The sequence below is a fragment of the Amblyomma americanum genome, chromosome 3 (assembly GCF_052857255.1).
Source record: "Amblyomma americanum isolate KBUSLIRL-KWMA chromosome 3, ASM5285725v1, whole genome shotgun sequence".
Classification (NCBI taxonomy): domain Eukaryota; kingdom Metazoa; phylum Arthropoda; class Arachnida; order Ixodida; family Ixodidae; genus Amblyomma; species Amblyomma americanum.
The window spans coordinates 20,499,597-20,526,645 of record NC_135499.1 but is presented as its reverse complement, the minus strand read 5'-3'; the positions used below and the strand labels follow the sequence as shown (position 1 = coordinate 20,526,645).

Here is a 27,049-nt window from a genome sequence, read left to right as displayed (position 1 = left end):
TGCTCGATGGGCCAGCGCTTGAGGCGAGCGGCGGGCATCCGAGCACCCTAGGCCAGAGCGGCTAGCAGTGACGCATGTGTTGTAAATGGATTCTTTCCTCTCGTTGTGGCATTTTTCTAGTTAGCCACGGCAGCTTTTTCGATGCGACAGCGCCGGAGGCGAGCGGGCATCCGGGCACCCTAGGCCAGAGTGCTAACAGTGACGCATGTGTTGTAAATGGTTTCTTTCGCATCGTTTTGGCATTTTTCTAGTTAGCCACGGCAGCTTGCTCGATGAGCCAGCGCCGGAGGCGATCGGGCATCTGGGCACCCTTGGCCAGAGCGGGTAACAGTGACGCATGTGTTTTAAATGATTTCTTTCTTCTCGTTGTGGCATTTTTCTAGTAAGCCACGGCAGCTTGCTCGATGGGCCAGCGCCGGAGGCGATCGGGCATCCGGGCACCCTAGGCCAGAGCGGCTAACAGTGACGCATGTGTTGTAAATGGTTTCTTTCGCCTCGTTGTGGCATTTTTCTAGTTAGCCACGGCAGCTTGCTCGGTGTGCCAGCGCCGGTGGCTAGCAGGCATCCGGGCACCCTAGGCCAGATCGGCTAACAGTGACGCATGTGTTGTAAATGGTTTCTTTCCCCTCGCTGTGGCATTTTTCTAGTTCGGCACGGCAGCTTGCTCGATGGGCCGGCGCTTGAGGGGAGCGGCGGGCATCCGGGCACCCTAGGCCAGAGCGGCTAACAGTGACGCATGTGTTGTAAATGGATTCTTTCCTCTCGTTGTGGCATTTTTCTTGTTAGCCACGGCAGCTTGCTCAATGGGCCAGCGCCGAAGGCGAGCGGACATCAAGGCACCCTAGGCCAAAGCGGCTAACAGTGACGCGTGTGTTGTAAATGGTTTCTTTCGCATCGTTTTGGCATTTTTCTAGTTAGCCACGGCAGCTTTCTCGATGAGCCAGCGCCGTCTGGATGAGCCAGCGCCGGAGGCGAGCGGGCATCCGGGCACTCTAGCCCAGACCGGCTAACAGTGACGCATGTGGTGTAAATGGTTTCTTTCCACACGTAGTGGCATTTTTCTATTTAGGCACGGCCGCTTGCTCGATGGGCCAGCGCCGGAGGCGAGCGGGCATCCGGGCACCCTAGGCCAGAGCGGCAAACAGTGAGGCATGTGTTGTAAATGGTTTCTTATCCCTCGTTGCGTCATTTTTCTAGTTAGCCACGACAGCTTGCTCGATGGGCAAGCGCCGGAGGTGAGCGGGCATCCGTGCACCATAGGCCAGATCGGCTAACAGTGACGCATGTGTTGTAAATGGTTTCTTCCCTCTCGTTGTGGCATTTTTTCTAGTTCGCCACGGCAGCTTGCTCGATGGGCCAGCGCCGGAGGCGATCGGTCATCCGGGCACCCTTCTCCAGAGCGGCTAATAGTGACGCATGCGGTGTAAATGGTTTCTTTCCACTCGTAGTGGCATTTTTCTAGTTAGCCACGGCCGCTTGCTTGACGGGCCAGCGCCAGACGCGATCGGCCATCCGGGCACACTAAGCCAGAACGCCTAAGAGTGACACGTCAAGCGTTGTAAATGGTTTCTTTCCCCTCGTTGTGGCATTTTTCTAGTTAGCCACGGCAGCTTGCTCGATGGGCCACCGGCTGAGGGGTTCGGGCATCCGGGCACCCCAGGCCAGAGCGGCTAACAGTGACTTATGTGTTTTAAATGGTACGTTTCCGCTCGTAGTGGCATTTTTGTAGTTAGCCGTGGCCGCTTGCTCGATGGGCCAGCGCCGGAGGCGATTGGGTATCCGGGCACCTTGGGCCAGAGCGGCTAACAGTGACGCATGTGTTGTAAATGGTTTCTTCCCCTCGTTGTGGCATTTTTCTAGTTAGCCACGCAGCTTGCTCGATGGGCCAGCGCCGGAGGCGAGCGGGTATCCGGGCACCCTAGGCCAGAGCGGCTAACAGTGACGCATATGTTGTAAATGGTTTCTTTCCCCTCGTTGCGGCATTGTTCTAGTTAGATGGCGGCTTGCTCGATGGTCCAGCTCCGGAGGCGAGCGGGCATCCGGGCACCCTAGGACAGAACGGCTAAGAGTGACGCATGTGTTGTAAATGGTTTCTTTCTTCTCGTTGTGGCATTTTTCTAGTTAGCCACGGCAGCTTGCTCGATGGGCCGGCGCCGGAGGCGATCGGGCATCCGGGCACCCTAGGCCAGAGCGGCTAACAGTGACGCATGTGTTGTAAATGGTTTCTTTCCCCTCGTTGTGTCATTTTTCTAGTTAGCCAAGACAGCTTGCTAGATGGGCCAGCGCCGGAGGCGAGCGGGCATACGGGCACCCTAGGCCAGAGTGGCTAACGTTGACGCATATGTAGTAAATGGTTTCTTTCCCCTTGTTGCGGCATGGTTCTAGTTAGATGGCGGCTTGCTCGATGGTCCAGCTCCGGAGGCGAGCGGGCATCCGGGCTCCCTAGGCCAGAACGGCTAACAGTGACGCATGTGTTGTAAATGGTTTCTTTCTTCTCGTTGTGGCATTTTTCTAGTTAGCCACGGCAGCTTGCTCGATGCGCCGGCGCCGGAGGCGATCGGGCATCCGGGCACCCTTGGCCAGAGCGGCTAACAGTGAGGCAGGTGTTGTAAATGGTTTCTTATCCCTCGTTGCGTCATTTTTCTAGTTAGCCACGACAGCTTGCTCGATGGGCAAGCGCCGGAGGCGAGCGGGCATCCGTGCACCATAGGCCTGAGCGGCTAACTGTGACGCATGTGTTTTAAATGATTTGTTTACACTCGATGTGGCATTTTTCTAGTTAGCCACGGCAGCTTGCTCGATGGGCCAGCGCCGGAGGCGTTCGGGCATCCGGGCACCCTAGGCCAGATCGGCTAACAGTGACGCATGTGTTTTAAATGATTTCTTTCCCCTCGTTGTGGCATTTTTCTAGGTAGATGGCAGCTTGATCGATGAGCCAGCGCCGAAGGCGTTCGGGCACCCGGGCACCCTAGGCAATAGCGGGTAACAGTGACGAATGTGTTGTAAATGGTTTCTTTCCCCTCGTTGTGGCATTTTCCTAGTTCGCCACGGCAGCTTGCTCGATGGGCCAGCGCGTGAGGCGTTCGGGCACCCGGGCACCCCAGGCCAGAGCGGCTAATAGTGACGCGTGTGGTGTAAATGGTTTCTTTCCACTCGTAGTGGCATTTTTCTAGTTAGCCACGGCCGCTTGCTCGACGGGCCAGCGCCGGAGGCGATCGGGCATCCGGGCACCCTAGGCCAGAACGGCTAAGAGTGACACGTCATGTGTTGTAAATGGTTTCATTCCCCTTGTTGTGGCATTTTTCTAATTAGCCACGGCAGCTTGCTCGATGGGCCAACGCCTGAGGCGTTCGGGCATCCGGGCACCCCAGGCCAGAGCGGCTAACAGTGACGCATGTGTTGTAAATGGTTTCTTTCCCCTCGTTGTGGCATTTTTCTAGTTAGCCACGGCAGCTTGCTCGATGGGCCAGCGCCGGAGGCGAGCGGGCATCCGGGCACCCTAGGCCAGAGCGGTAACAGTGACGCATGTGTTGTAAATGGTTTCTTTCCCCTCTTTGTGGTATTTTTCTAGTTAGCCACGGCAGCTTGCTCGATGGGCCAGCGCCGGAGGCGAGCGGGCATCGGGGCACCCTGGGCCTGAGCGGCTAACAGTGATGCATGTGTTGTAAATGGTTTCTTTCCCCTCGTTGTGGCATTTTTCTACTTAGCCACGGCAGCTTGCTCGATGGGCCAGCGCCGGAGGCGATCGGGCATCCGGGCACCCTAGGCCAGAACGGCTAAGAGTGACGCATGTGTTTTAAATGGTTTCTTTCCCCTCGTTGTGGCATTTTTCTAGTTAGCCACGGCAGCTTGCTCGACGGGCCAGCGCCGGAGGCGATCGGGCATCCGGGCACCCTAGGCCAGAGCGGCTAACAGTGACGCATGTGTTGTAAATGGTTTCTTTCGCCTCGTTGTGGCATTTTTCTAGTTAGCCACGGCAGCTTGCTCGGTGTGCCAGCGCCGGTGGCGAGCAGCCATCCGGGCACCATAGGCCAGATCACCTAACAGTGACGCATGTGTTGTAAATGGTTTCTTTCCCCTCGCTGTGGCATTTTTCTAGTTCGGCACGGCAGCTTGCTCGATGGGCCAGCGCTTGAAGCGAGCGGCGGGCATCTGGGCACCCTCAGCCAGAGCGCCTAAGAGTGACGCATGTGTTGTAAATGATTTCTTCACCTCGTTGTCTCATTTTTCTAGTTAGCCCAGACAGCTTGCTCGATGGGCCAGCGCTGGAGGCGAGCGGGCATCCGGGAACCCTAGGCCAGAGTGGCTAACGTTGACACATATGTTGTAAATGGTTTCTTTCCCCTCGTTGCGGCATTGTTCTAGTTAGATGGCGGCTTGCTCGATGGCCCAGCTCCGGAGGCGAGCGGGCATCCGGGCACCCTAGGCCAGAGCGGCTAACAGATACGCGTGTGTTGTAAATGGTTTATTTTGCATCGTTTTGGCATTTTTCTAGTTAGCCACGGCAGCTTGCTCGATGGGCCGGCGCCGGAGGCGATCGGGCATCCGGGCACCCTAGGCCAGAGCGGCAAACAGTGAGGCATGTGTTGTAAATGGTTTCTTATCCCTCGTTGCGTCATTTTTCTAGTTAGCCACGACAGCTTGCTCGATGGGCAAGCGCCGGAGGTGAGCGGGCATCCGGGCACCCTAGGCCAGATCGGCTAACAGTGACGCATGTGTTGTAAATGGTTTCTTTCCCCTCGCTGTGGCATTTTTCTAGTTCGGCACGGCAGCTTGCTCGATGGGCCAGCGCTTGAGGCGAGCGGCGGGCATCCGGGCACCCTAGGCCAGAGCGGCTAACAGTGACGCATGTGTTGTAAATGGATTCTTTCCTCTCGTTGTGGCATTTTTCTTGTTAGCCACGGCAGCTTGCTCAATGGGTCAGCGCCGAAGGCGAGCGGACATCAAGACACCCTAGGCCAAAGCGGCTAACAGTGACGCGTGTGTTGTAAATGGTTTCTTTCGCATCGTTTTGGCATTTTTCTAGTTAGCCACGGCAGCTTTCTCGATGAGCCAGCGCCGTCTGGATGAGCCAGCGCCGGAGGCGAGCGGGCATCCGGGCACTCTAGCCCAGACCGGCTATCAGTGACGCATGTGGTGTAAATGGTTTCTTTCCACACGTAGTGGCTTTTTTCTATTTAGCCACGGCCGCTTGCTCGGTGGGCCAGCGCCGGAGGCGAGCGGGCATCCGGGCACCCTAGGCCAGAGCGGCTAACAGTGACGCATGTGTTGTAAATGGTTTCTTCCCCTCGTTGTGGCATTTTTCTAGTTAGATGGCAGATTGGTCGATGTGCCAGCGCCGGAGGCGAGCGGGCATCCGTGCACCCTAGGCCAGATCGGCTAACAGTGACGCATGTGTTGTAAATGGTTTCTTCCCTCTCGTTGTGGCATTTTTTCTAGTTCGCCACGGCAGCTTGCTCGATGGGCCAGCGCCGGAGACGATCGGGCATCCGGGCACCCTTCGCCAGAGCGGCTAATAGTGACGCATGCGGTGTAAATGGTTTCTTTCCACTCGTAGTGGCATTTTTCTAGTTAGCCACGGCCGCTTGCTTGACGGGCCAGCGCCGGACGCGATCGGCCATCCGGGCACACTAGGCCAGAACGCCTAAGAGGGACACGTCAAGCGTTGTAAATGGTTTCTTTCCCTTCGTTGTGGCATTTTTCTAGTTAGCCACGGCAGCTTGCTCGATGGGCCACCGCCTGAGGCGTTCGGGCATCCGGGCACCCCAGGCCAGAGCGGCTAACAGTGACTTATGTGTTGTAAATGGTTCGTTTCCGCTCGTAGTGGCATTTTTGTAGTTAGCCGTGGCCGCTTGCTCGATGGGCCAGCGCCGGAGGCGATTGGTTATCCGGGCACCTTAGGCCAGAGCGGCTAACAGTGACGCATGTGTTGTAAATGGTTTCTTCCCCTCGTTGTGGCATTTTTCTAGTTAGCCACGCAGCTTGCTCGATGGGCCAGCGCCGGAGGCGAGCGGGTATCCGGGCACCCTAGGCCAGAGCGGCTAACAGTGACGCATATGTTGTAAATGGTTTCTTTCCCCTCGTTGCGGCATTGTTCTAGTTAGATGGCGGCTTGATCGATGGTCCAGCTCCGGAGGCGAGCGGGCATCCGGGCACCCTAGGACAGAACGGCTAAGAGTGACGCATGTATTGTAAATGGTTTCTTTCTTCTCGTTGTGGCTTTTTTCTAGTTAGCCACGGCAGCTTGCTCGATGGGCCGGCGCCGGAGGCGATCGGGCATCCGGGCACCCTAGGCCAGAGCGGCAAACAGTGAGGCATGTGTTGTAAATGGTTTCTTATCCCTCGTTGCGTCATTTTTCTAGTTAGCCACGACAGCTTGCTCGATGGGTTAGCGCCGGAGGTGAGCGGGCATCCGTGCACCATAGGCCAGATCGGCTAACAGTGACGCATGTGTTGTAAATGGTTTCTTTCCCCTCGCTGTGACATTTTTCTAGTTCGGCACGGCAGCTTGCTCGATGGGCCAGCGCTTGAGGCGAGCGGCGGGCATCCGGGCACCCTAGGCCAGAGCGGCTAGCAGTGACGCATGTGTTGTAAATGGATTCTTTCCTCTCGTTGTGGCATTTTTCTAGTTAGCCACGGCAGCTTTTTCGATGCGACAGCGCCGGAGGCGAGCGGGCATCCGGGCACCCTAGGCCAGAGTGCTAACAGTGACGCATGTGTTGTAAATGGTTTCTTTCGCATCGTTTTGGCATTTTTCTCGTTAGCCACGGCAGCTTGCTCGATGAGCCAGCGCCGGAGGCGATCGGGCATCTGGGCACCCTTGGCCAGAGCGGGTAACAGTGACGCATGTGTTTTAAATGATTTCTTTCTTCTCGTTGTGGCATTTTTCTAGTAAGCCACTTCAGCTTGCTCGATGGGCCAGCGCCGGAGGCGATCGGGCATCCGGGCACCCTAGGCCAGAGCGGCTAACAGTGACGCATGTGTTGTAAATGGTTTCTTTCGCCTCGTTGTGGCATTTTTCTAGTTAGCCACGGCAGCTTGCTCGGTGTGCCAGCGCCGGTGGCTAGCAGGCATCCGGGCACCCTAGGCCAGATCGGCTAACAGTGACGCATGTGTTGTAAATGGTTTCTTTCCCCTCGCTGTGGCATTTTTCTAGTTCGGCACGGCAGCTTGCTCGATGGGCCAGCGCTTGAGGCGAGCGGCGGGCATCCGGGCACCCTAGGCCAGAGCGGCTAACAGTAACGCATGTGTTGTAAATGGATTCTTTCCTCTCGTTGTGGCATTTTTCTTGTTAGCCACGGCAGCTTGCTCAATGGGCCAGCGCCGAAGGCGAGCGGACATCAAGGCACCCTAGGCCAAAGCGGCTAACAGTGACGCGTGTGTTGTAAATGGTTTCTTTCGCATCGTTTTGGCATTTTTCTAGTTAGCCACGGCAGCTTTCTCGATGAGCCAGCGCCGTCTGGATGAGCCAGCGCCGGAGGCGAGCGGGCATCCGGGCACTCTAGCCCAGACCGGCTAACAGTGACGCATGTGGTGTAAATGGCTTCTTTCCACACGTAGTGGCATTTTTCTATTTAGCCACGGCCGCTTGCTCGATGGGCCAGCGCCGGAGGCGAGCGGGCATCCGGGCACCCTAGGCCAGAGCGGCTAACAGTGACGCATGTGTTGTAAATGGTTTCTTCCCCTCGTTGTGGCATTTTTCTAGTTAGATGGCAGATTGCTCGATGTGCCAGCGCCGGAGGCGAGCGGGCATCCGTGCACCCTAGGCCAGATCGGCTAACAGTGACGCATGTGTTGTAAATGGTTTCTTCCCTCTCGTTGTGGCATTTTTTCTAGTTCGCCACGGCAGCTTGCTCGATGGGCCAGCGCCGGAGGCGATCGGGCATCCGGGCACCCTTCGCCAGAACGCCTAAGAGTGACACGTCAAGCGTTGTAAATGGTTTCTTTCCCCTCGTTGTGGCATTTTTCTAGTTAGCCACGGCAGCTTGCTCGATGGGCCACCGCCTGAGGCGTTCGGGCATCCGGGCACCCCAGGCCAGAGCGGCTAACAGTGACTTATGTGTTGTAAATGGTTCGTTTCCGCTCGTAGTGGCATTTTTGTAGTTAGCCGTGGCCGCTTGCTCGATGGGCCAGCGCCGGAGGCGATGGGTATCCGGGCACCTTAGGCCAGAGCGGCTAACAGTGACGCATGTGTTGTAAATGGTTTCTTCCCCTCGTTGTGGCATTTTTCTAGTTAGTCACGCAGCTTGCTCGATGGGCCAGCGCCGGAGGCGAGCGGGTATCCGGGCACCCTAGGCCAGAGCGGCTAACAGTGACGCATATGTTGTAAATGGTTTCTTTCCCCTCGTTGCGGCATTGTTCTAGTTAGATGGCGGCTTGCTCGATGGTCCAGCTCCGGAGGCGAGCGGGCATCCGGGCACCCTAGGACAGAACGGCTAAGAGTGACGCATGTGTTGTAAATGGTTTCTTTCTTCTCGTTGTGGCATTTTTCTAGTTAGCCACGGCAGCTTGCTCGATGGGCCGGCGCCGGAGGCGATCGGGCATCCGGGCTCCCTAGGCCAGAACGGCTAACAGTGACGCATGTGTTGTAAATGGTTTCTTTCTTCTCGTTGTGGCATTTTTCTAGTTAGCCACGGCAGCTTGCTCGATGGGCCGACGCCGGAGGCGATCGGGCATCCGGGCACCCTTGGCCAGAGCGGCTAACAGTGAGGCATGTGTTGTAAATGGTTTCTTATCCCTCGTTGCGTCATTTTTCTAGTTAGCCACGACAGCTTGCTCGATGGGCAAGCGCCGGAGGCGAGCGGGCATCCGTGCACCATAGGCCTGAGCGGCTAACTGTGACGCATGTGTTTTAAATGATTTGTTTACACTCGATGTGGCATTTTTCTACTTAGCCACGGCAGCTTGCTCGATGGGCCAGCGCCGGAGGCGAGCGGGCATCCGGGCACCCTAGGCCAGAGTGCTAACAGTGACGCATGTGTTGTAAATGGTTTCTTTCGCAACGTTTTGGCATTTTTCTAGTTAGCCACGGCAGCTTGCTCGATGAGCCAGCGCCGGAGGCGATCGGGCATCTGGGCACCCTTGGCCAGAGCGGCTAACAGTGACGCATGTGTTTTAAATGATTTCTTTCTTCTCGTTGTTTCATTTTTCTAGTTAGCCACGGCAGCTTGCTCGATGTGCCAGCGCAGGAGGCGAGCGGGCATCCGGGCACCCTAGGCCAGATCGGCTAACAGTGACGCATGTGTTGTAAATGGTTTCTTTCCCCTCGTTGTGGCATTTTCCTAGTTAGCCACGGCAGCTTGCTCGATGTGCCAGCGCAGGAGGCGAGCGGGCATCCGGGCACCCTAGGCCAGATCGGCTAACAGTGACGCATGTGTTGTGAATGGTTTCTTTCCCCTCGTTGTGGCATTTTTCTAGTTAGATGGCAGCTTGCTCGATGAGCCAGCGCCGGAGGCGTTCGGGCACCCGGGCACCCTAGGCAATAGCGGGTAACAGTGACGAATGTGTTGTAAATGGTTTCTTTCCCCTCGTTGTGGCATTTTCCTAGTTAGCCACGGCAGCTTGCTCGATGTGCCAGCGCAGGAGTCGAGCGGGCATCCGGGCACCCTAGGCCAGATCGGCTAACAGTGACGCATGTGTTTTAAATGATTTCTTTCCCCTCGTTGTGGCATTTTTCTAGGTAGATGGCAGCTTGCTCGATGAGCCAGCGCCGAAGGCGTTCGGGCACCCGGGCACCCTAGGCAATAGCGGGTAACAGTGACAAATGTGTTTTAAATGGTTTCTTTCCCCTCGTTGTGGCATTTTCCTAGTTCGCCACGGCAGCTTGCTCGATGGGCCAGCGCCGGAGGCGATCGGGCATCCGGGCACCCTAGGCCAGAACGGCTAAGAGTGACACGTCATGTGTTGTAAATGGTTTCATTCCCCTTGTTGTGGCATTTTTCTAATTAGCCACGGCAGCTTGCTCGATGGGCCACCGCCTGAGGCGTTCGGGCATCCGGGCACCCCAGGCCAGAGCGGCTAATAGTGACGCATGTGGTGTAAATGGTTTCTTTCCACTCGTAGTTGCATTTTTCTAGTTAGCCACGGCCGCTTGCTCGACCGGCCAGCGCCGGAGGCGATCGGGCATCCGGGCACCCTAGGCCAGAACGGCTAAGAGTGACACGTCATGTGTTGTAAATGGTTTCATTCCCCTTGTTGTGGCATTTTTCTAATTAGCCACGGCAGCTTGCTCGATGGGCCACCGCCTGAGGCGTTCGGTCATCCGGGCACCCCAGGCCAGAGCGGCTAACAGTGACGCATGTGTTGTAAATGGTTTCTTTCCCCTCGTTGTGGCATTTTTCTACTTAGCCACGGCAGCTTGCTCTATGGGTCAGCGCCGGAGGCGAGCGGGCATCCGGGCACCCTAGGCCAGAGCGGCTAACAGAGACGCATGTGTCGTAAATGGTTCCTCTCTCCTCGTTGTGGCATTTTTCTAGTTTGCCACGGCAGCTCTCAGCGAGGCGTGTGTTCGATATTTTGTGCTTTTCCTTTGCGTTGCAAGGCGTGTCTTTTATATTGCGTGCTTTTCTTTTGTGTTGTGATAGGTTGCTTCCGAAAGGTGGCGGAAATGTCACCTATTGGCTGAGGGTGTAGTTTTGGCAGGAGCACAAGGAGATGGGTGCGCGCTAAGGAGAGCGCGGGAGGTTGGTTGGTGTCAGCCGGACAGATCGGTCGTGTGCGGCCGGTGGTGGAGACGCGAGTTCCTTGAGCGGCGGCCGGGCGGTTTGGCCGTATGGTGGCCGACGGTGGTCCGGAGTCGCGAGAGTTTGGAGTTTTTTTCTTTTTTAGTTAAAGCGGAGAGGCCGAAACCTTTCGGCATATGTAAATCAGTTCTGTAAATATTGTAATAAATAACTTTTTGTGGAAAGCCTTTTGTGGAAACCACTCCACGTTAACATCTGGATGCAACAACATCGTGGAGAGGGAAAAATTCGTGACTCCACCTCTACTTGCAGTCAAAGTTTTGGTGATGTTCCTTTAAATGTTGCTGCTCTTAATGTGTATTAAATTCTCTATACATGAAACTGCTGCCTAGCTCTCCAATCGTGGAACTTCTGAGCTCTGGAGGGAATTGTAGTAGAACACGTTCTTGGGCAAGTTGGTTCATAGCTTGAGTTGATGGAAGGAGGGAAGGAAGATCGCTCTCCGTATCCTCCAGAAATCTGAACCAGTAGACACAATGAGACCCATAAACCATTAAAACTACAAAACAATTAGGCAACCAATAGCCTACAGATTATTGACAGCTATGGGCGTGTCAGCGTACTGGTCTTATAGGCCTGTTGGTATGTACCAATGCACTATTTGGCCAATAAGGCCATAATATGAAGCCTATAAGACCAGTACACTGACACACCCATAGCTGTCAATAATCTGATAGGCTATTGGTTCCCTATGGGTTTTTTTTTGCTAGTGGAGCGCCCGCTTATAGCTTGTTTCTTCCATTAGCTGGTTTGGTAGAGCTAGGCAGAGCGGGTGTAGCCAGTGTAGCGAAGGCGGGACAAAACACCGTCCCACAAGCATGCTGGCTGGACAGCGGGACCACGCCCGCAAAATATGGTCATGTCTAGCCTAAATCGGGACGTAGGTGCCATAGCCTATGGCACCTACGGACGTAAAAAAGAAAGAATGTGGACTTTGCAACAAAAGCTTGTGGTGACCCGGCGCGTCGCGAATGGGGAAAAGAAGTCCTCCGTGGCACACGCATTCGGTATTCCGCGGTGCACTCTATGTACGCTGTTAAAAATCAAGCAGGACTTCACGCTCAAAGCAGGTGAGCAATGTCGCTCGGGAGCATGTCGTGTACACCCTGCCGCTTTTGACAAAGTTGAGAAAGTGCTGTATGCGTAGTTTCTCGAAGTCCGAGCAAAACATTGGCGGTAGTTCAGCTCTGGTTAAACCTGGAGTGACGCGATAGATACAGCTGGCCGAGTGGAACTTGCTCAGTCAACTTGCAAGGTCAGTCTCCCGCCGCTCCGTTTCACTGGGCGTTCCTTCATCTTCGTCTCGCTTGACACAGTGCATGCGCACAGCTATGGCAGCTCGATTTTGCCATCACGCCGCGCCGCCGGCAGTAGCAGGTGCTCCGCACCACGTGACCAACCACGTGAAAGTGTGGGGCGCAGCAACGGGGTGACTCATAATAAACTGCTCATCTCCAACCAAAACTGTGCTGTGCCTATCAAACACATACTTCTCGTCAAACGGGGAATTTTACCGGCAAGTGAAAGGAATGCCAAGGGGAGCCTCCATCTCTGTCGTCATGGCCAATTTAACAATGGAACACGTCGAACAACAAACCCTCAACTCATTCCACCCGAAACCAAAGATTTTCCTCAGGTATGTCGACGACTGCTTTGCCGTCATCAGAAGATCTGAGATTCAAAATTTCCTTTCTCATTTAAACTCCATAGAACCTGACATTCAGTTCACGCTAGAGGTGGAACAAGAAAACTCCGCCACTTTTGGACGTCCTCGTGTCCCGAAACCACAGTACCTTTCAATTCTCCATATACCATAAACCAACTCACTCAGGCCGGTATCTCCACTTCTCTTGGAACCACCCGGCAGTCCATAAAGCAACAGTGGTGAATATGTTCAGGAGTTGAGACACACTGCAGCACAGAACTTGACAGAAAAAAAAAGAACAACACACGATATTCAAAGAACTCATCATGAACGGCTACCCAAAAGACTTTATTCAAAAAACCATTTGACGTCAAAAACATGACTACATACGTCAAGAAATCAACGCACAAAGACCAACGCCACCACCAAGATACGTCACTTTACCTTATGTCGGAGGTGGTAGCGAAATCATCGCCCGAATCCTGAAAAAAGAGGGTCTCCAGGTTGCGCACAAGCCCGCACACACTGTTGTGATTTTCCTACCTGTTCCGGAACAAAGACCAGCCGCTGAGAGAAAGAGCCCAAGGCATTGACTACAAAATTCCTTGCGCCGACTACGACGCAAGCTACATCGGCGAAACCAAAAATCTCAAAGAAAGAATTCGGCAACATACAAACGACGTGCGCAACTTCGCAAGAGAGCGCAAACACTCCGAGGACCCAGACCATAGAATCAACTTCGAAGAAACCCGCAACCTCGGAACCGAAACAAATTACCACAAAAGGCTCCTTCTGGAATCCTGGCCCATCCAAACCACCCGGAACATCAACTGCACAAAAGGAAACCTGCCCGCCCCCCACCCCCCGGTATATGCCCATGGACTTCGCTCCTCAACTAAAAAAAAAAAGTCGCCATTGACTGTGACTAACAGCCTTAACCCCCCTTCCCCACGCTTTCCAATCACAGCTTTCGTTCCTTTCACCCCCTCCATACTTAAAGACGCTAGCTACTGCCGTCAGTCACCCCTGATGGAGCCAAGTAGGCTTGGAAACGGGTTAAAATTAAATTTTTGGTTGGAGATGTGCAGTTTATTATAAGTCTTCAAACCCAACCAGACAGGCAAATCTGTCAAAATGTTTAGTTTTCAGCCACGGGGTGGAAGCGCCGCCATGCTGAAGGCTCGAAATGCTACCGTAAGGTGGCTGTCGTTATAAAATGTCTCTGTGGATGGCCCCATGTTAATGGAGAAGGGCAAGTGGTTTGCCACGGCTCTTGGCGAAAGGAACTTTTGCGGTGGGGTGTGCTGGCTGGCTGCAACGGTTCAAAAACTGCCACTGCATTGTGAAAAAAGCCATTTCAGGCGAAAATGGGGCTGTCAGCAGCCAGGAGATGCAGCAGTGGCTTTCAGAGGAGTGGCCGAACATCACCTGTAAAGGTTTCGCCTGCTGAAGTCTTCACTGCAGATGAGACTGGTCTCTTTTGGCAAATGCTGCCGAATAAGACACTCAATCTCCGTGGGAGTTCATGTCACCGCGGGAAAATGAGCAAAGTGCGAACATGGATGGCTCGTGCAAGTTGCGTTGTTTGCTACCGGAAAGAGCCTGTCACCGCGCTACTTCAAGAATTGCAAGCAGTTTCCCGTCCGGTACGTTTGTAATAGAAAGGCCTGGATGACACGCAAACTTTTTGTTGAATGGCTGCCGGCTTGGGACACTGAGTTGGACAGGTCGGGCCACCGAGTCTGCTTTCTGGTAGACAACTGCTTGGCCCATCAAATGGCTTGCAAGCTGCAGAACATTGGACTCAAGTTCTTCCTGCCGAACATCACAGCAAATAGCTGTGGTTTAGCTCTGGTTAAACCTGGTAGATTAGCGAGAGCTTTTTTCATCAGCGCAGGGGACAAAGGACGTGACAAGTGCACAGACACGGCGCCGTGTCTGTGCACTTGTCACGTCCTTTGTCCCCTGCGCTGATGAAAAAACCATGTCACACCAACTTGCCCAAGCTTCTACAGTGAGAGCTTTTTTGTTTCGTTTCGCCTCATAAGTCTAACTTCTTTCGGAGACGTAGAACTCGATTCGTCGTCCCCGGCCTTTGTGGATGCACTGTCGGAAGCTAAGCGGGCCCGTCTAGCCGCGTCTTCCTTGCGCTGCTTTAGCGCGCTCTTCCTCGGTTTTTTCGGCTCGCTGCCTCCTTTTGGTTTCATTCCGACGGCGAAGCCTGGCTTTTTTCAGTCTCTCTGCCATCTCTACCGACAGCTCCACTGAGCCGCCTTCTATATATACAGCAGCGCCAACCCCTCTCCCTCATACGGCACATGCGCACGGCTGTTGCAACTCGGTTTCGTCAGCGTGCCGCGCCGGCAGCACCTGCTATGACGTCATGCACATGCGCACAGCTGGCGGAGCGAGCGACAGCTGCCAGCTGTTGCTAGGCAACGGCTCGAAGCCACGGTGCGAACACGGCTCAAGTGCGGCCATGCTGACCTCGCGACGCGGCTGGCGTAGTGTAGCTCTCGCTACAAAAGCAGTTAAAGTACTTTCACATTGCGTGCCCGGGCTATGCTGTTCATGACTCTTGCGATCAGTAAGCCACAATTGGTCATGATCTTGAGTGTGGCTTAAGCTGCTGTCTTTATATTGAATTTTCACTATTGAACTATTTTCTGCTCCCCTTAGAATTCGACATATCCGGCTTTGACTGTACAAGTGCAGGTTGTAAAAACATCACTTGCAGTCCAGCCATGTCTCAGTCATGTCCATTACACAGACACACAAACGTGCATATAAAACTTGTGAAATTATTTATTTCAGGATTTCACATCCAACATAAAAACTGTACAAAGCAGAGCTGATCACAATGCACTCGACTAATGATGCATGAGGCAACAACAGGGTGAACGTAAAAGCCGTGCGAGCAAGAAAAAATTGGCACTTTGGATTGTGCTCTAAGGATAAAAAACAAACAAAAAAGAAACACTGCACTGCCCATAAAAACGAGTGTATACTAGATCAAACATTTACCAGCTGCTTCAGCACATGATAAGAAGTTTAAGTCAATATTTAAAGCTATGTAAGAATGCTTACGAGTTTACACAGAAGAGTTTATACAACTAGCCCACAACAACACCCTCGTAAGAGAATCTCCTCATTTGTTGGTTTTTTTTATTCTCCAAGCCGGCAATTACAACCGTCAAATAGAAACTGTGGCCCTAAAGACTACCACTGCTAGTCTCGAACTTCCAAAACATCGCCATACTAGCTAATGTACAAAATAAACCCCTTTTCTGAGGTGTACGATTAACGGTGGACACAAATCACAACAACAAATAAAATGCACTCCCTTAAGTGCTGCGTAAGACAGCGAAAACCGTGACACGAATCACAGCTGGCGCAAACGTACATTATACAGCATTGTGGTACTGAGAAGGAAAGCGAAAACAAAACAGACTTTCCATGAAGAATGTTAAGGACATAATCTGCCTGCGCTTTGTTCAGGTGATCAGGCAGACCAGGCTGCTTAAAAAGCCTGACGCTACTTCCTCCAGCGCTTTGGCGGGTACATGTCGAACATGAAAGCGCAGGTGAAATCTCAACATGGCAGGTAAATCTGACCAAGCAAATCACACCCAGTAAAGCAAGCAAACACAAATAATAACATCAAACTGAATGAAGAGAAACTTGCAAACAACAATTCAAATACACAGTAAAATCACGGCAATCTTAGGTGATACTCCATGAAAGTGCATGAAAAATGTATTTTTTTGTCATGAGCAAATGTAGGCAAGTCAAGGCCAGAAAATACCTTGCCCACCTAAAAACATGCTGCAGGCATCCCCTGCAGGATGAATGAGGGTACAACTGCCCCCTGTGGCAAATATGAGCCTCAAAATGCAAGGCACAAACAGAGCAGCAAAGAATGCACTGAATCTAATGACTGCTGTAGCTACTGACAGTGAGTGCCCACCTAAAACACATGTGGCAGTACAGGGTCAGCCACGGAATCCCTCAGCATCAGGGGGGAACTAAACTATCTGCCATGTCAGGCGAGTGATGTCATTGTACAGTTTGCAATGAAGGCACAATGAGGCAGCAGGTCCTGAAGAATTGCAATTGTTTTTTCAAAATGCTGAGCAGGTCACCACAGATGGGTCAAAAAAACACCGTTTGTTGTAGGCGAGAAATCGAGTTTGCAGTTGAGAAGTAGAGAGGAAAAGGCACATACACAAGTTCATAGTAAACTTTCTAATTCTTACATGCATCTGTACGGGGCTAGGCAACCGAGCTTTTCTTCTCCTTGGTAGTATAGCACAAGTGATCGATCACTAGAGCAGCAGAATAGTAAACTGCAGTGCTGCAGTTCAAGACCACATTGACAAAAGAGAACGCCAGACCATTTGCATTTTTCAGTCTACAGAGAGTTCAACAAGCAGTCATGGCCTGCAAAGAATCGTTTCTTTTCTTTTTTGATGAAAGGCTTGGTCACGATAACAGCACTAACAAGAAGGGCCATGTGAACAGTCATGCATGGCTGTCCAAAGTTGCTTCCGGCCTACCTCCCCTTGCTACTAACGTGGGAACTTCCTGTCATTTATGCTAATATTTTTTTACTTGCCACAGCATGTCTAAAATGAGCTGCCAGTTACCACTGCCATTTGAGGGCGTATTCTGCTACAGAGTTGGCGAAGTCCTCAGGTGAAGGAAAGAAGTAGACAGGCGTTTACACAGTGGTGGTGGTGACAAGCAACCTGCAGGCCTGTCCCATCACTGAGTGCTGTGCACGGAATGCTGGGAAAGGGCAGTGGCCACCATTGCGAGGATGTGTGCCAATTCGGCCGGCTGGAGGGATGCAAAAGACTCGGGGGTGAACAGCTGGTGGGCCTCACCTCTGGACAGCACCATAGGATCCGTCTGCACGGCTTGCTCTGCACGGGAGAAAAGGTGCAACTCTCAGTCACCCCACACCACAGTATGCCTGCCTCTACAGCAAAACAGCTGAGCTAGTAGCAGCAGTTGGATGCAACTGAAGAACGAGATGACGAATGCCTCTCACAGGAGGCCCTCCACCGACCGATTGCCATGATGTTATGAGTCAGTTCCCTTGCCCCTGCTCGTGTAGAACCGCAGGTGCAAGGCATGGCATTAAGTCCACGCCACTGGCTGGGGGGCCTCCTTCATTTACCACTGTGTTCTTCAGCCGCAGCCCACTAAAGTTCAACACTGGGGAACAATCAACAAGTACCTTCATGAAGGCGCTGTACCAAAAGAGCATTAAGGTGGGGTGAGACTTCCTTTTGTCAAGAAATTCCACTTTGAGATTTTGTGATAACCTGATAATTTCTTTACCTTTCAGAAAATATACAGCATTTCAGGATTTGCGATTTCAAAAATACATTTTTTGTCCCTTTTGTTCGTTACATCAACCAGAAAAGTGGGTGCACCTTGACATGGTCACTTCGTTTTGGATACTTGCAAAAATTCAATGTTCTCAAATTTGTGATCAGAAACTCACTTTGTATTTGGTTACAATTTGGCCTCATTTACAGCACATTTTTCAGCCACCAAGGCTCATCCTGAAGCTCTTGTCGTGGGAAGTTCTGACGAATAAAACTGTTTTCAGCGACTTTACTGACATTTTTCTGAAAACAACATTTCTGGAGGTTTGTGGTTCTTTTCCTCAGAAACTCTAAAGCATAAGGAAACAAAAATTTTCACAGGTGTTAATTAATGGTATTAACATAACTAGAAGTAGAATCAATAAAGTAGGTGCATTTGTATTTTTTTGAGCAAAAAGAACCACCCATATGTGTCATTATGTTGAGAAGGATAAAAAACAAGTTTAGTTTTTGTTGGAAGTGCATTATTTTAGTTATACTTGTGTAAAGCATTGTTGCTACTTCCGTACAAAAGTGGAACACTCTACGGAGAGTATATTTTAAGACAAGGCTACATTAGCAGATATACAAGTAAAAAAAATACTAAACAAAATTTAAAACTAGTTTTGAGCTCTAATGCAAGCTCTATCTTTAAGATTCCTTGCAAATTTTATAGTCACAGCTTTTATTACAACTGCTACACAGACAACTTTTAAAACTTATTTTCAGTCTCACTCGACCTTAAAGGGAAACATGGGGGTCAAATAAAAAAAATCTAAAAAAAAGGATCTTCAAAAACACAAAATTTGGCATCTATATCTATCTTTTTCTTTATATCCCGAGTTATTTTCCCTGAAAAAAGCCCAGAAGTGACTTTCAGAAATATTTTGTGAGATTAGGCAGCAAAAATATCAGTGTAGTGCCAGTTTTCTAAAAGTGCTTTTGACCTGACTGCCATACTTGCAAAAAAGCATAGCATGACAATGACCTCATGTATTTGTTCGTTGCATTATGCTCGTTCATAAATTGTTTCTGCAGTGACATGCCTATATTTCTGAATTTAAAATTTATTCACTCTGTCACTAATTTGACATGGCAATAATTAGCACATTATGCAAGCTTGGTAATAACATTTTGAGTAGAAAAAAAATCAAGCTGCTAAAAATATTTAGAGACTGTCGTGGCATCAAACATTCCTTTGCGTAAAACTTTCAGTGCCTGCAGGCTCCTACCATGTTTTGTAGTCATGCTAAGCTTTCTGCAAGTTTGGTATAGCAAAGAAGCATACTAAAAATTTAAAATGTCAAAACTACTTAGGATATGCATATATCAGTGAAATTTTGTATTTAGACATTCAGTGTACTTCCCATGCCAAATTTTATTGCTCTGTAGCAAAAAAAACGTGGTAGGGTGCTAACATAGCTAAACGAATAGATGTGCGAAAGCGTGTGTTTAGCCTGGCTGGCTCATGGTTTTGATTGGCTGGGCTGTCAGCATGTCTGATGATGATATCAGAGGTTATGTTAATCTGATGTGTTTGCGCTGCAGGTGGAAGGTATGAAGACGACAATGTGCAATGCACAGCGCGAGAGTTAGTTGCAATTTAACTCGAGGCGTGATCGGCTGCGGCGATAGCATAGTGCCTTCGTGCAGTGGCGAGCGAAGCTGATCTGTTCACGTTGCCAAGGGTTTGAAACCCAGTCGCGGCAGTATTTATTGTATTTCTGCATGGGCTGTTGCTGTGCGACATTTTTACAGAGTCACTTTCAAGGTCAAGCGTCACACAAATTCGGTGAACTGATGAGGCTTCGTGAAGTGGTGCTTTCGCACTAAAAATTAAAATTCTGCTGAGACACTTAAGGGCACAGGGTAAGCCCTATACTTCCCATGCATTTTAGGCCATGTTGAGGTACATGTTTCTCACTAACTAATAACAGTAGCCTAATAATACATATATCATTGTTTGCCAAATTTTGTGCTCTTTTTACTGAACTAGAATATTTGAAATGTGTTGAAAATTCGATTTTTAATAAAATTTTTTCCGGTAGTACACAAATCTGGCCTTTCTTTGCGCATTTCAAAATTCATAACAGAATAACTGCTCAGTGAAATTGCTTAATTCTAGTTCAGTAGTTGGCAACACTTATGTAGATGATTGCAAAAAAAAATCAGCCCTCTGTCTCGAAAGGCATTGGAAATAATGGTACCTTTGTTAGAAAAAACACTGTTTTGAGATAATAGAGCATAAAGAGAAAAAAGATGTGAAAAATCATTTTTTATTCGCAGAAACGCCTCCATAGTAATTGGTTTAATAGCCCCCTGCTTCGTAGTCACGGTCGCCATCATTTTTTCGCTTTTCGGCTTGTCGTTTTGACTGTCGGGCCTCTTTTGTAAGCTGTCGTGTTGCTCGGTCCACTTGATGGTGTTGCTCCCTGGGTTCAATCCGCACGCCTTCAAAACGTTGGCCCGTGCGATGCTACCATCATTAAATGAAAGAACAGCATCCAGTGTTGCCATCCGTAGGGTCCGAAGCCTAACAAACACATTCTTTGGCGCACGTTCCCAAATAACATGGTTGAACGACTCATTTGCATTTTGAGTTCGCCCATGCAGACACTTCTCTAGGAGCTCAGCCTTCGATAGCTCCCTATAAATGGGTTTGATAGCCTCCAAGACAGATGCAGGCAAACTCTCCTTGTGGAAAAATGGCTTGCCCTCTGACTGACTTCTGTTGAAGGCACACCACGTATCAGGTCCCTTTGGGCAAAGTCCATGGCATGGGTCATCGTCTGTGGCCGATAAGTGGAAGAAGGTTGCCCAAACGGCCTTTCGCATTTCATCCAGGTTTCCTACATTTCTTCTGATGGCCAAACCATAGTACGTCTGGAGCTTGTCTATTACTGCATCAGTCAGTCGGCCTCGGCCCGAGAGGCTCTTTGCATCAGAAAGTTTTCCTGCTTTGTTTCCTTTTTTTAGCCTTCGTAACCTTGTGCCCATCCTTTTTTGCACGTGCCCTATGCACTCAACCTTGGATATTTCAACGGAATCACCATATGGCATTTGTGCCTTCACAGCCATAAAAGCCTTGCTGTCACCATCCCCAAGGTATTTGACGTATCGAACGCCGTGAAGCTCCTCACTCCTGCCGAAAATTTTCAGTGCTCCTGCGACTTCCATTCCACCGCTGGTGCCTTGGTAGTTTCTTTGGCACACCTCTCTATGAAGGGGGTCACTGTTTGTACCCTTGATGCTGCACTTTGGACAACGTTTAGACAAAACCTCCACATCCAGCACTTTCCCAGAGTCTACACTGGTCGCAGAGACTATGCCGTTATTGGAAGTATGGCCTCGCTTCTGCCAGCTTCCATCAAGAGCAACTGCGATGTCTTTATCCCCCTCATTCAGCTGCACAGCTTCTTCAGCTGCCCTTTTCATCGACTCCTGAGCAGCAGCTTCGATGTGACCTAGAAGCTCTTGATTGTATTTCGCAAACTTTGTCGGCGGCTTAGGAAGGTTTAGCATAGCACAGAGTATATTTCCTGCAGCCATTCCCTTACCAATGGACCTCAAGGCATACACTAACCTGAGGTTGGCTTCATAGAGGCCAGAAGTAGTTTTCTTCGACGTCTCAAATCGTTGTGCGGCACTACACACTTCACAGTTCAAACTGTAAACGCTTGCAACACCTACCCGTTTTGTCACAATTTCGATGAGCTCAACACTTCCACCGCACTCTCTGCACACACAAATCTGTGTAATTGCGGCACAAATGCCGTCCATGTCCATTAAGGCATATTGGCTGCTGCTCTGTAGCACATCCTCTTCCTGGAAGCACAGAGAAAATCTTGAAAGCTTCGATGTCGAGGAGCTGGCGCGTTCGGCGTTCGGGATCTCATTCGGTCGTGGACATCCTTTTGCTTTTTCACGATGAGCGTAGCGGTTGCCGTGAAATTCACGCCTGACGAAGGCCTTCTTTGCCCTGGGCATCTCAACTTATCAGCAGCAACCAACACCGGCACAATTTACAATACTGATCGAAAGGGATAGCACTCGGATGCAGCTGCATGAAGGTTGCAGAAACGTGGAAAAAACGTGCAAAGCGTCTCAGGATTGTCTTGGCTAAAAAGAGGAGCTGTACAATAGTTGCCAGACAATTTTTTATATGTAGCTGATTTTAGACAAGTTTTGAAATCAGGTGGTGGACTTTTTGGTTGAAAAAATTGACTTTAATCCTGAAAGGGGGCGTGGCCGCTCACTACTTGGTTTCGGAAAAAGCGTTTTTCAGCCGTAAATATGGCTTTCTGAGGAAAGTGCGATCATGGAACATGTGTAGAAAGAATTGAACTTCTAAAATTCCAAAAGAAAAAAAAAACAATTTTTTTTCTAATTTTACCTTACCCTGTGCCCTTAAGACTGCTTACATGTGGGAATGCGAAAGCATTGCTTTGCCTGGGTGCACTGACTGGGCCCTCCCCAGACTAAATGAAGGCACAGCGCACGAAAGGCGGGACTGAGAAAGAGACACACATCGGGCATCCTTTCTCAGTGTGTCTTTCAGCATCCTACTCTTTGTGCAAGCCTCTTAGCCCATGCAACCTGCAAAGCCCGCCTGTTTTCATTCGCGGTGAAGAACGCTTATTTCCCACCTGTTGTCTCCCACCTACTTGGACTGTTCCCACCTTCTTTACGCCATGGCTTATGTGTTTGCCGCATTGCGCGTACTGAAGCATAGAGGAATGTTCGACTGTTGAAAGACTGCCTGCGTGTTGCCTGCTCGCAGAATGCCCCCCCAGGTGGTGCCTCCCGCCGTCTCAGCTAGGAACTGTGCGCAGTTTCACTCAGCACTGAATGGCTGTGGCGACAAGTCTGGGCTGCGCTCCCAAAGAAAGAGCGACAGGCACAAGCGGAACAGACCGTTCACCTCGTGGGAAACCACAGCGCTGTGTTTGTCTCTTTCTCAGTCCCGCCTTTCGTGCGCTGTGCCTTCATTTAGTACCATGTACCGACTAGCCCAGACAAACCTTATTGCCTCCCCAGACACACACATATGTGCGTGTATGACACCACCTGGAACGCTGTACGACAAACAGTTGCATCAAAATTTTGATACGAAAGTCTGGGAAGGCATACAACTGAAGATGCATGTCAGTTTGAATCCCTGTCACAAGCTAGCCTCCAACTTGAACAGCGCATGTAAGCTATATGCAATGACCCTACCCGGAACGCTGTAAGGCAAATGGTTGCATCATGATTTTGCTGTGAATGTTGAGAAAACTGGCACCACATGGAGATCGGCCACTGGTGAGTGCATATAGACGAACAACGTGTACAGGAGTGTCTGAACTGGAGGCGCTCGGCTTGCTGTGTGCATCACACAGCCGCTTGAGGACGTCGCCCTATCTGCTTTTGAAATCGCTGAGATTTTCTGTACCATTTGTGGGTACACACACACATGCAGCCACCATTTCATGTAAATGCTTTCGCATTAAAAAATTTCACCTCTCATTCCCGTAATTGCCCTCTCATTGGTCCACAGGGCCATCAAAGCATTCCTTCAACTTCTGCTGTGGTTTTCTTTTCTTACTCGCAGACAACAGCTCTTCTCACTCACTCTAAAACCGACATGAAGGCAACTGCTTTATTGCAAACATTGCATAGTATTCAGGGGTGCTTTCCAGGATAAGAGCAAACCTTTGGCAACCTCCAAAGCAGAGGTTCTCAAATGGGAGTTTGCAGAACCCTCGGATTCCTTGTTTGGGTTCTCTGAGCACCTAACATCAGGGCTGTGTGAATATTAGAAAATTCCCAAATACCCGTCAGGAATTGTATACAGTGCTGACTTTCTGGAATTCTACCTTGGCAAAACCACAACATGTGGGCAAATTATCCGACGATCGGATAATTCCCTTCCTTCTCTGTGGTTTATAGCATGGACCGATTGCATTCCGATGTCGCTAGGCTTGACCGTGCAAGATATTCCGCAAGTGGGCTGTCCCACACATAACATCTGCCGCGAACAAGATGGCCGATGACCCGCTTTGAACAATGGCAATGCGAAAGCATGCTTTTTATCCTTCCGTGATGTGTTACATAATAATAATAATAAATTCCTTATTGATACAAATTCAAGACAGATATGCGGGCCTGCCCAAGCCAAAAGAGGGCTTGTGGCGCAGTGCCCGGCAGCATGGGTCAAGTCAGAGCATATGGCATTTGCATTTCACAACGCAAATCAAGCAGAGTGAAAACTAAGGAATAGGCAGGGGAAAAAGAAGGAGAGAGAAATGAGAGAAAGGGAAAAAAAAATCAAGCATATAAATTGAAGACAATAGACTTGACGACTTTCCGACGTACTGAATGACCACATCTGTGGAATGCATCCTGTCGCCTTCATAACTCTCCCTCCGCCATCCTGTATTGGCAACTACGCTTTGCTGGAAAACCTACTTGAGGAATTTTGTGTCAGCCTCCCGAAGGGGCAAGTCGAGGTGTCACAACAGGGCAAGCGATCCTGCAAAAATGCCTCCTATTACTGTAACCAGCACACCTCTTAAATGGGCATAACTACAGGCGTGGCAACGATCGAAAGACCCCGGTTGCAAGGCCGAAAGCAGCCTGGCTGCATAGTTTCGGTTTCCGAGCTTGGCTGCTCGCCCGCGGCAACAGCAGTTGTCGGTCCGCGCATTTGCCGGTAGTCCAATCTTAGCTCCGCACCGCTCTCGGACACCAACTGGCACATCACCAGTCATTTTTTTTCTGTTTTAGAAGGGGCCAATGTGTGTTCCCCCGTTGCTTGCATTTGCGTAGTTCTTCCAGCACGCCGAAGACCGTCACGGGCTTACAGGCGTTTGTGCCATGGAGGAAGGAAAGAACTCGGGAGAGGCGGTTGCGCTACATTTCTTGAAGCTGCCCTCCCCCTACTTGGCCGCCGTCGCCAGACTCCCAGCAGTCCTTGCGAAAGTGCCTGACTTCAGGCATGCTTTTTGGCGTGCAGCACAGGTAGCGAGGGCCTCTCCTGAATTTTCCTTCCTCCATGCGTTTACGTGATGGAATTGCCACATGAGGGGGGAAGGGGCATTTAATAAATAGACCTTAAGATAACCCGGCCATTTCTTCCAGTCCCTTGTATTCCGCATTACTAAGGTTTTACTGGCCATCAGGTTATTTTTTGTTGCCAGTTTTGCTAATTTATGGATTTCATTTTTGCACGATCACATTACAGGTTGGATACAGTTATGCGGTCTAATCAAGTGGTATACATATCTGTGCAAATCATGTTTTTTGACATGGTGCTGAGTCAGTCTAGTTTTGCCTATTTCAGTTGCAAAGACCACACACTATTTTGAAAGAAAAAAAAAAGGCCCGCTATATTTGCTTGTTTATCTTTCTCTAATATATATATAATTTTTTGTGCTGAACAAATATTTGGTTTAATATTCAAAGCCATTTTTTCTTCATATCCATATTTGATTCATATTTGAAAATTGCAATATTCGCACACCCCTACCTAAAATTAAAATTCATGCATGCCTCAGCCCTCATCTGGGCTAATCTTATGCCATTTGCTTATACCAGCCTGTTTCGCCAAATCGCCAGTCATTATTAATTAAATATGACTGAAAGTTTGAGAGCACCTGATGCAGAGCGTGCATCATACCAGAATCCAAAAATACGCTGATGATGGCCAGTCAGGCTCCACGTGAGTGAGGAAGGCTCAGAAGGTGCGCCATTTCATTGCTTTCGATCTCTATTTGCTAGGAGTGTACGAATGCAAAGTTATTGGTCTAGAACTACAAAAATTGGTTGCGAATTGAGTATTGTCGATTAATACAGTTGATTAAAATTAGGAACAGACGCTTCAGCAAAACTACGGTCATAAATTTTGCTTTACTGATCATTTATTACCTACAAGGCTTATGGGCCATTAACTGAAGGGCAAGGAGAATCATGTAAGAGGTAAGGCACTAAACTATTGTGTAGACCAATAGCTTCAGTATAGTTATTCGAATAAAAGACTGTGTTAAGTGAAAAAGCCTCATTTGACAGTTTCACTCAGTGCTTTCACGTGGAAGCATTGCAAAGTGATCGGATACAGTACTCGGGAACATGTACATTTTCACGACTGATAATTTGGACTTTGTAGAGTCTAAACGATCAACGTTTTTGGACTAATATAGATGCCAACACTGTGGAGATCATTTTATATTTGAAAGTTTGTTATTTTGACCTGATATAGACAAGAGCGGGCATTGCTGTCATAACCAACCCTTTCTCCACTGCTGTGAGAGATGCTATCTGGATTGAAATGGAATCTGCAGGGCCCTGTCGGAATGGATAGGCTTGGCTATTTCTTTTGTTCTCCATTGTTGCCATTCGAGATAGTGGTACGCTCTCCGTTGCCATCGAGGCGGCCTACAAAGAGCGCATGATCGCATTAAAAATGGCACAAAGGGACAATGGGACAGCTGCAGCGTCTGCTGCGGCTTGGACGACGCCACCTGTGGTGCGGGGCTGTAAACACGGCCGAGGGGGGGGGGGGGGGGGGGGGGGGGGGGGGGGGGGGGGTATTCTGAGGCACTCGCTTCCGCTCGCGTCTTCCCGTGGGTTACCTCTTTGTCTTCACGAGCATCGTTGCCTCATGCAAATTGACTGGTCTTGCTCTGCGCGACGAGTGCATTCGTCCGTGGCACGATGTGGGGCTGCACCACACTGCCTAGTATCTTAAAAGAACGTCTTGCTGGGCAAGTTGGTACATCTTTGGATTACAGGCGCGAAAACAGACAGACCACAAGGTAGATACACGGGACGGAGCGCCACTCACAACTGATTTATTCAAAGGCACGACAAACATATATATACCAGCTGACACGCAAGGAATACTATCATGTTCCAATCTGATATGACAGCGAACGCGTGAAAAAATCGTTCTCTGCCCTATACAACGATATGGACGTGTCGCTGACACACATGCTTCTTTTCTTAGCAATAAAGAATGCTTCGATTAATTCCCTGCTTTTGTGTCTTTACTTCTTGATAAAATTCGCACACCAGAAAAACATGGCTCACAAGAGCGTGACGGGCAAGACCTTATATGCCTAGGCAAATTTGGCCCTTCCTTATTTTGCTCCACATTTCTTTCATGTTCCCTGATTCGCTCATTAACGCAGCGTCCAGTTTGCCCTATATAGGAGCGGCCGCACGAGAGGGGGATTTCAACCACACCTTCGGTGCACTTCATGAACGATCGCCCATGTTTGGTGACAGGAGAGGGTGCGGTTATGACAAAA

General features: G+C 50.1%; 1 protein-coding gene across 8 annotated transcripts in view; it reads right to left on the bottom strand.

Moving 5' to 3' along the window:
- Window positions 1-15,174: 15,174 nt before the first annotated feature.
- Window positions 15,175-27,049, bottom strand: part of LOC144124469 (telomere-associated protein RIF1-like) — a 395,573-nt gene continuing 383,698 nt past the window's right edge. For all 8 annotated transcript variants that reach the window (XM_077657148.1, XM_077657150.1, XM_077657155.1 and 5 more), the window contains one exon: window positions 15,175-17,312. In XM_077657148.1, coding sequence (XP_077513274.1) covers window positions 17,152-17,312 — 161 coding nt within the window. In that variant the 3' untranslated portion in view covers window positions 15,175-17,151. The remainder of the gene's footprint in view (window positions 17,313-27,049) is intronic.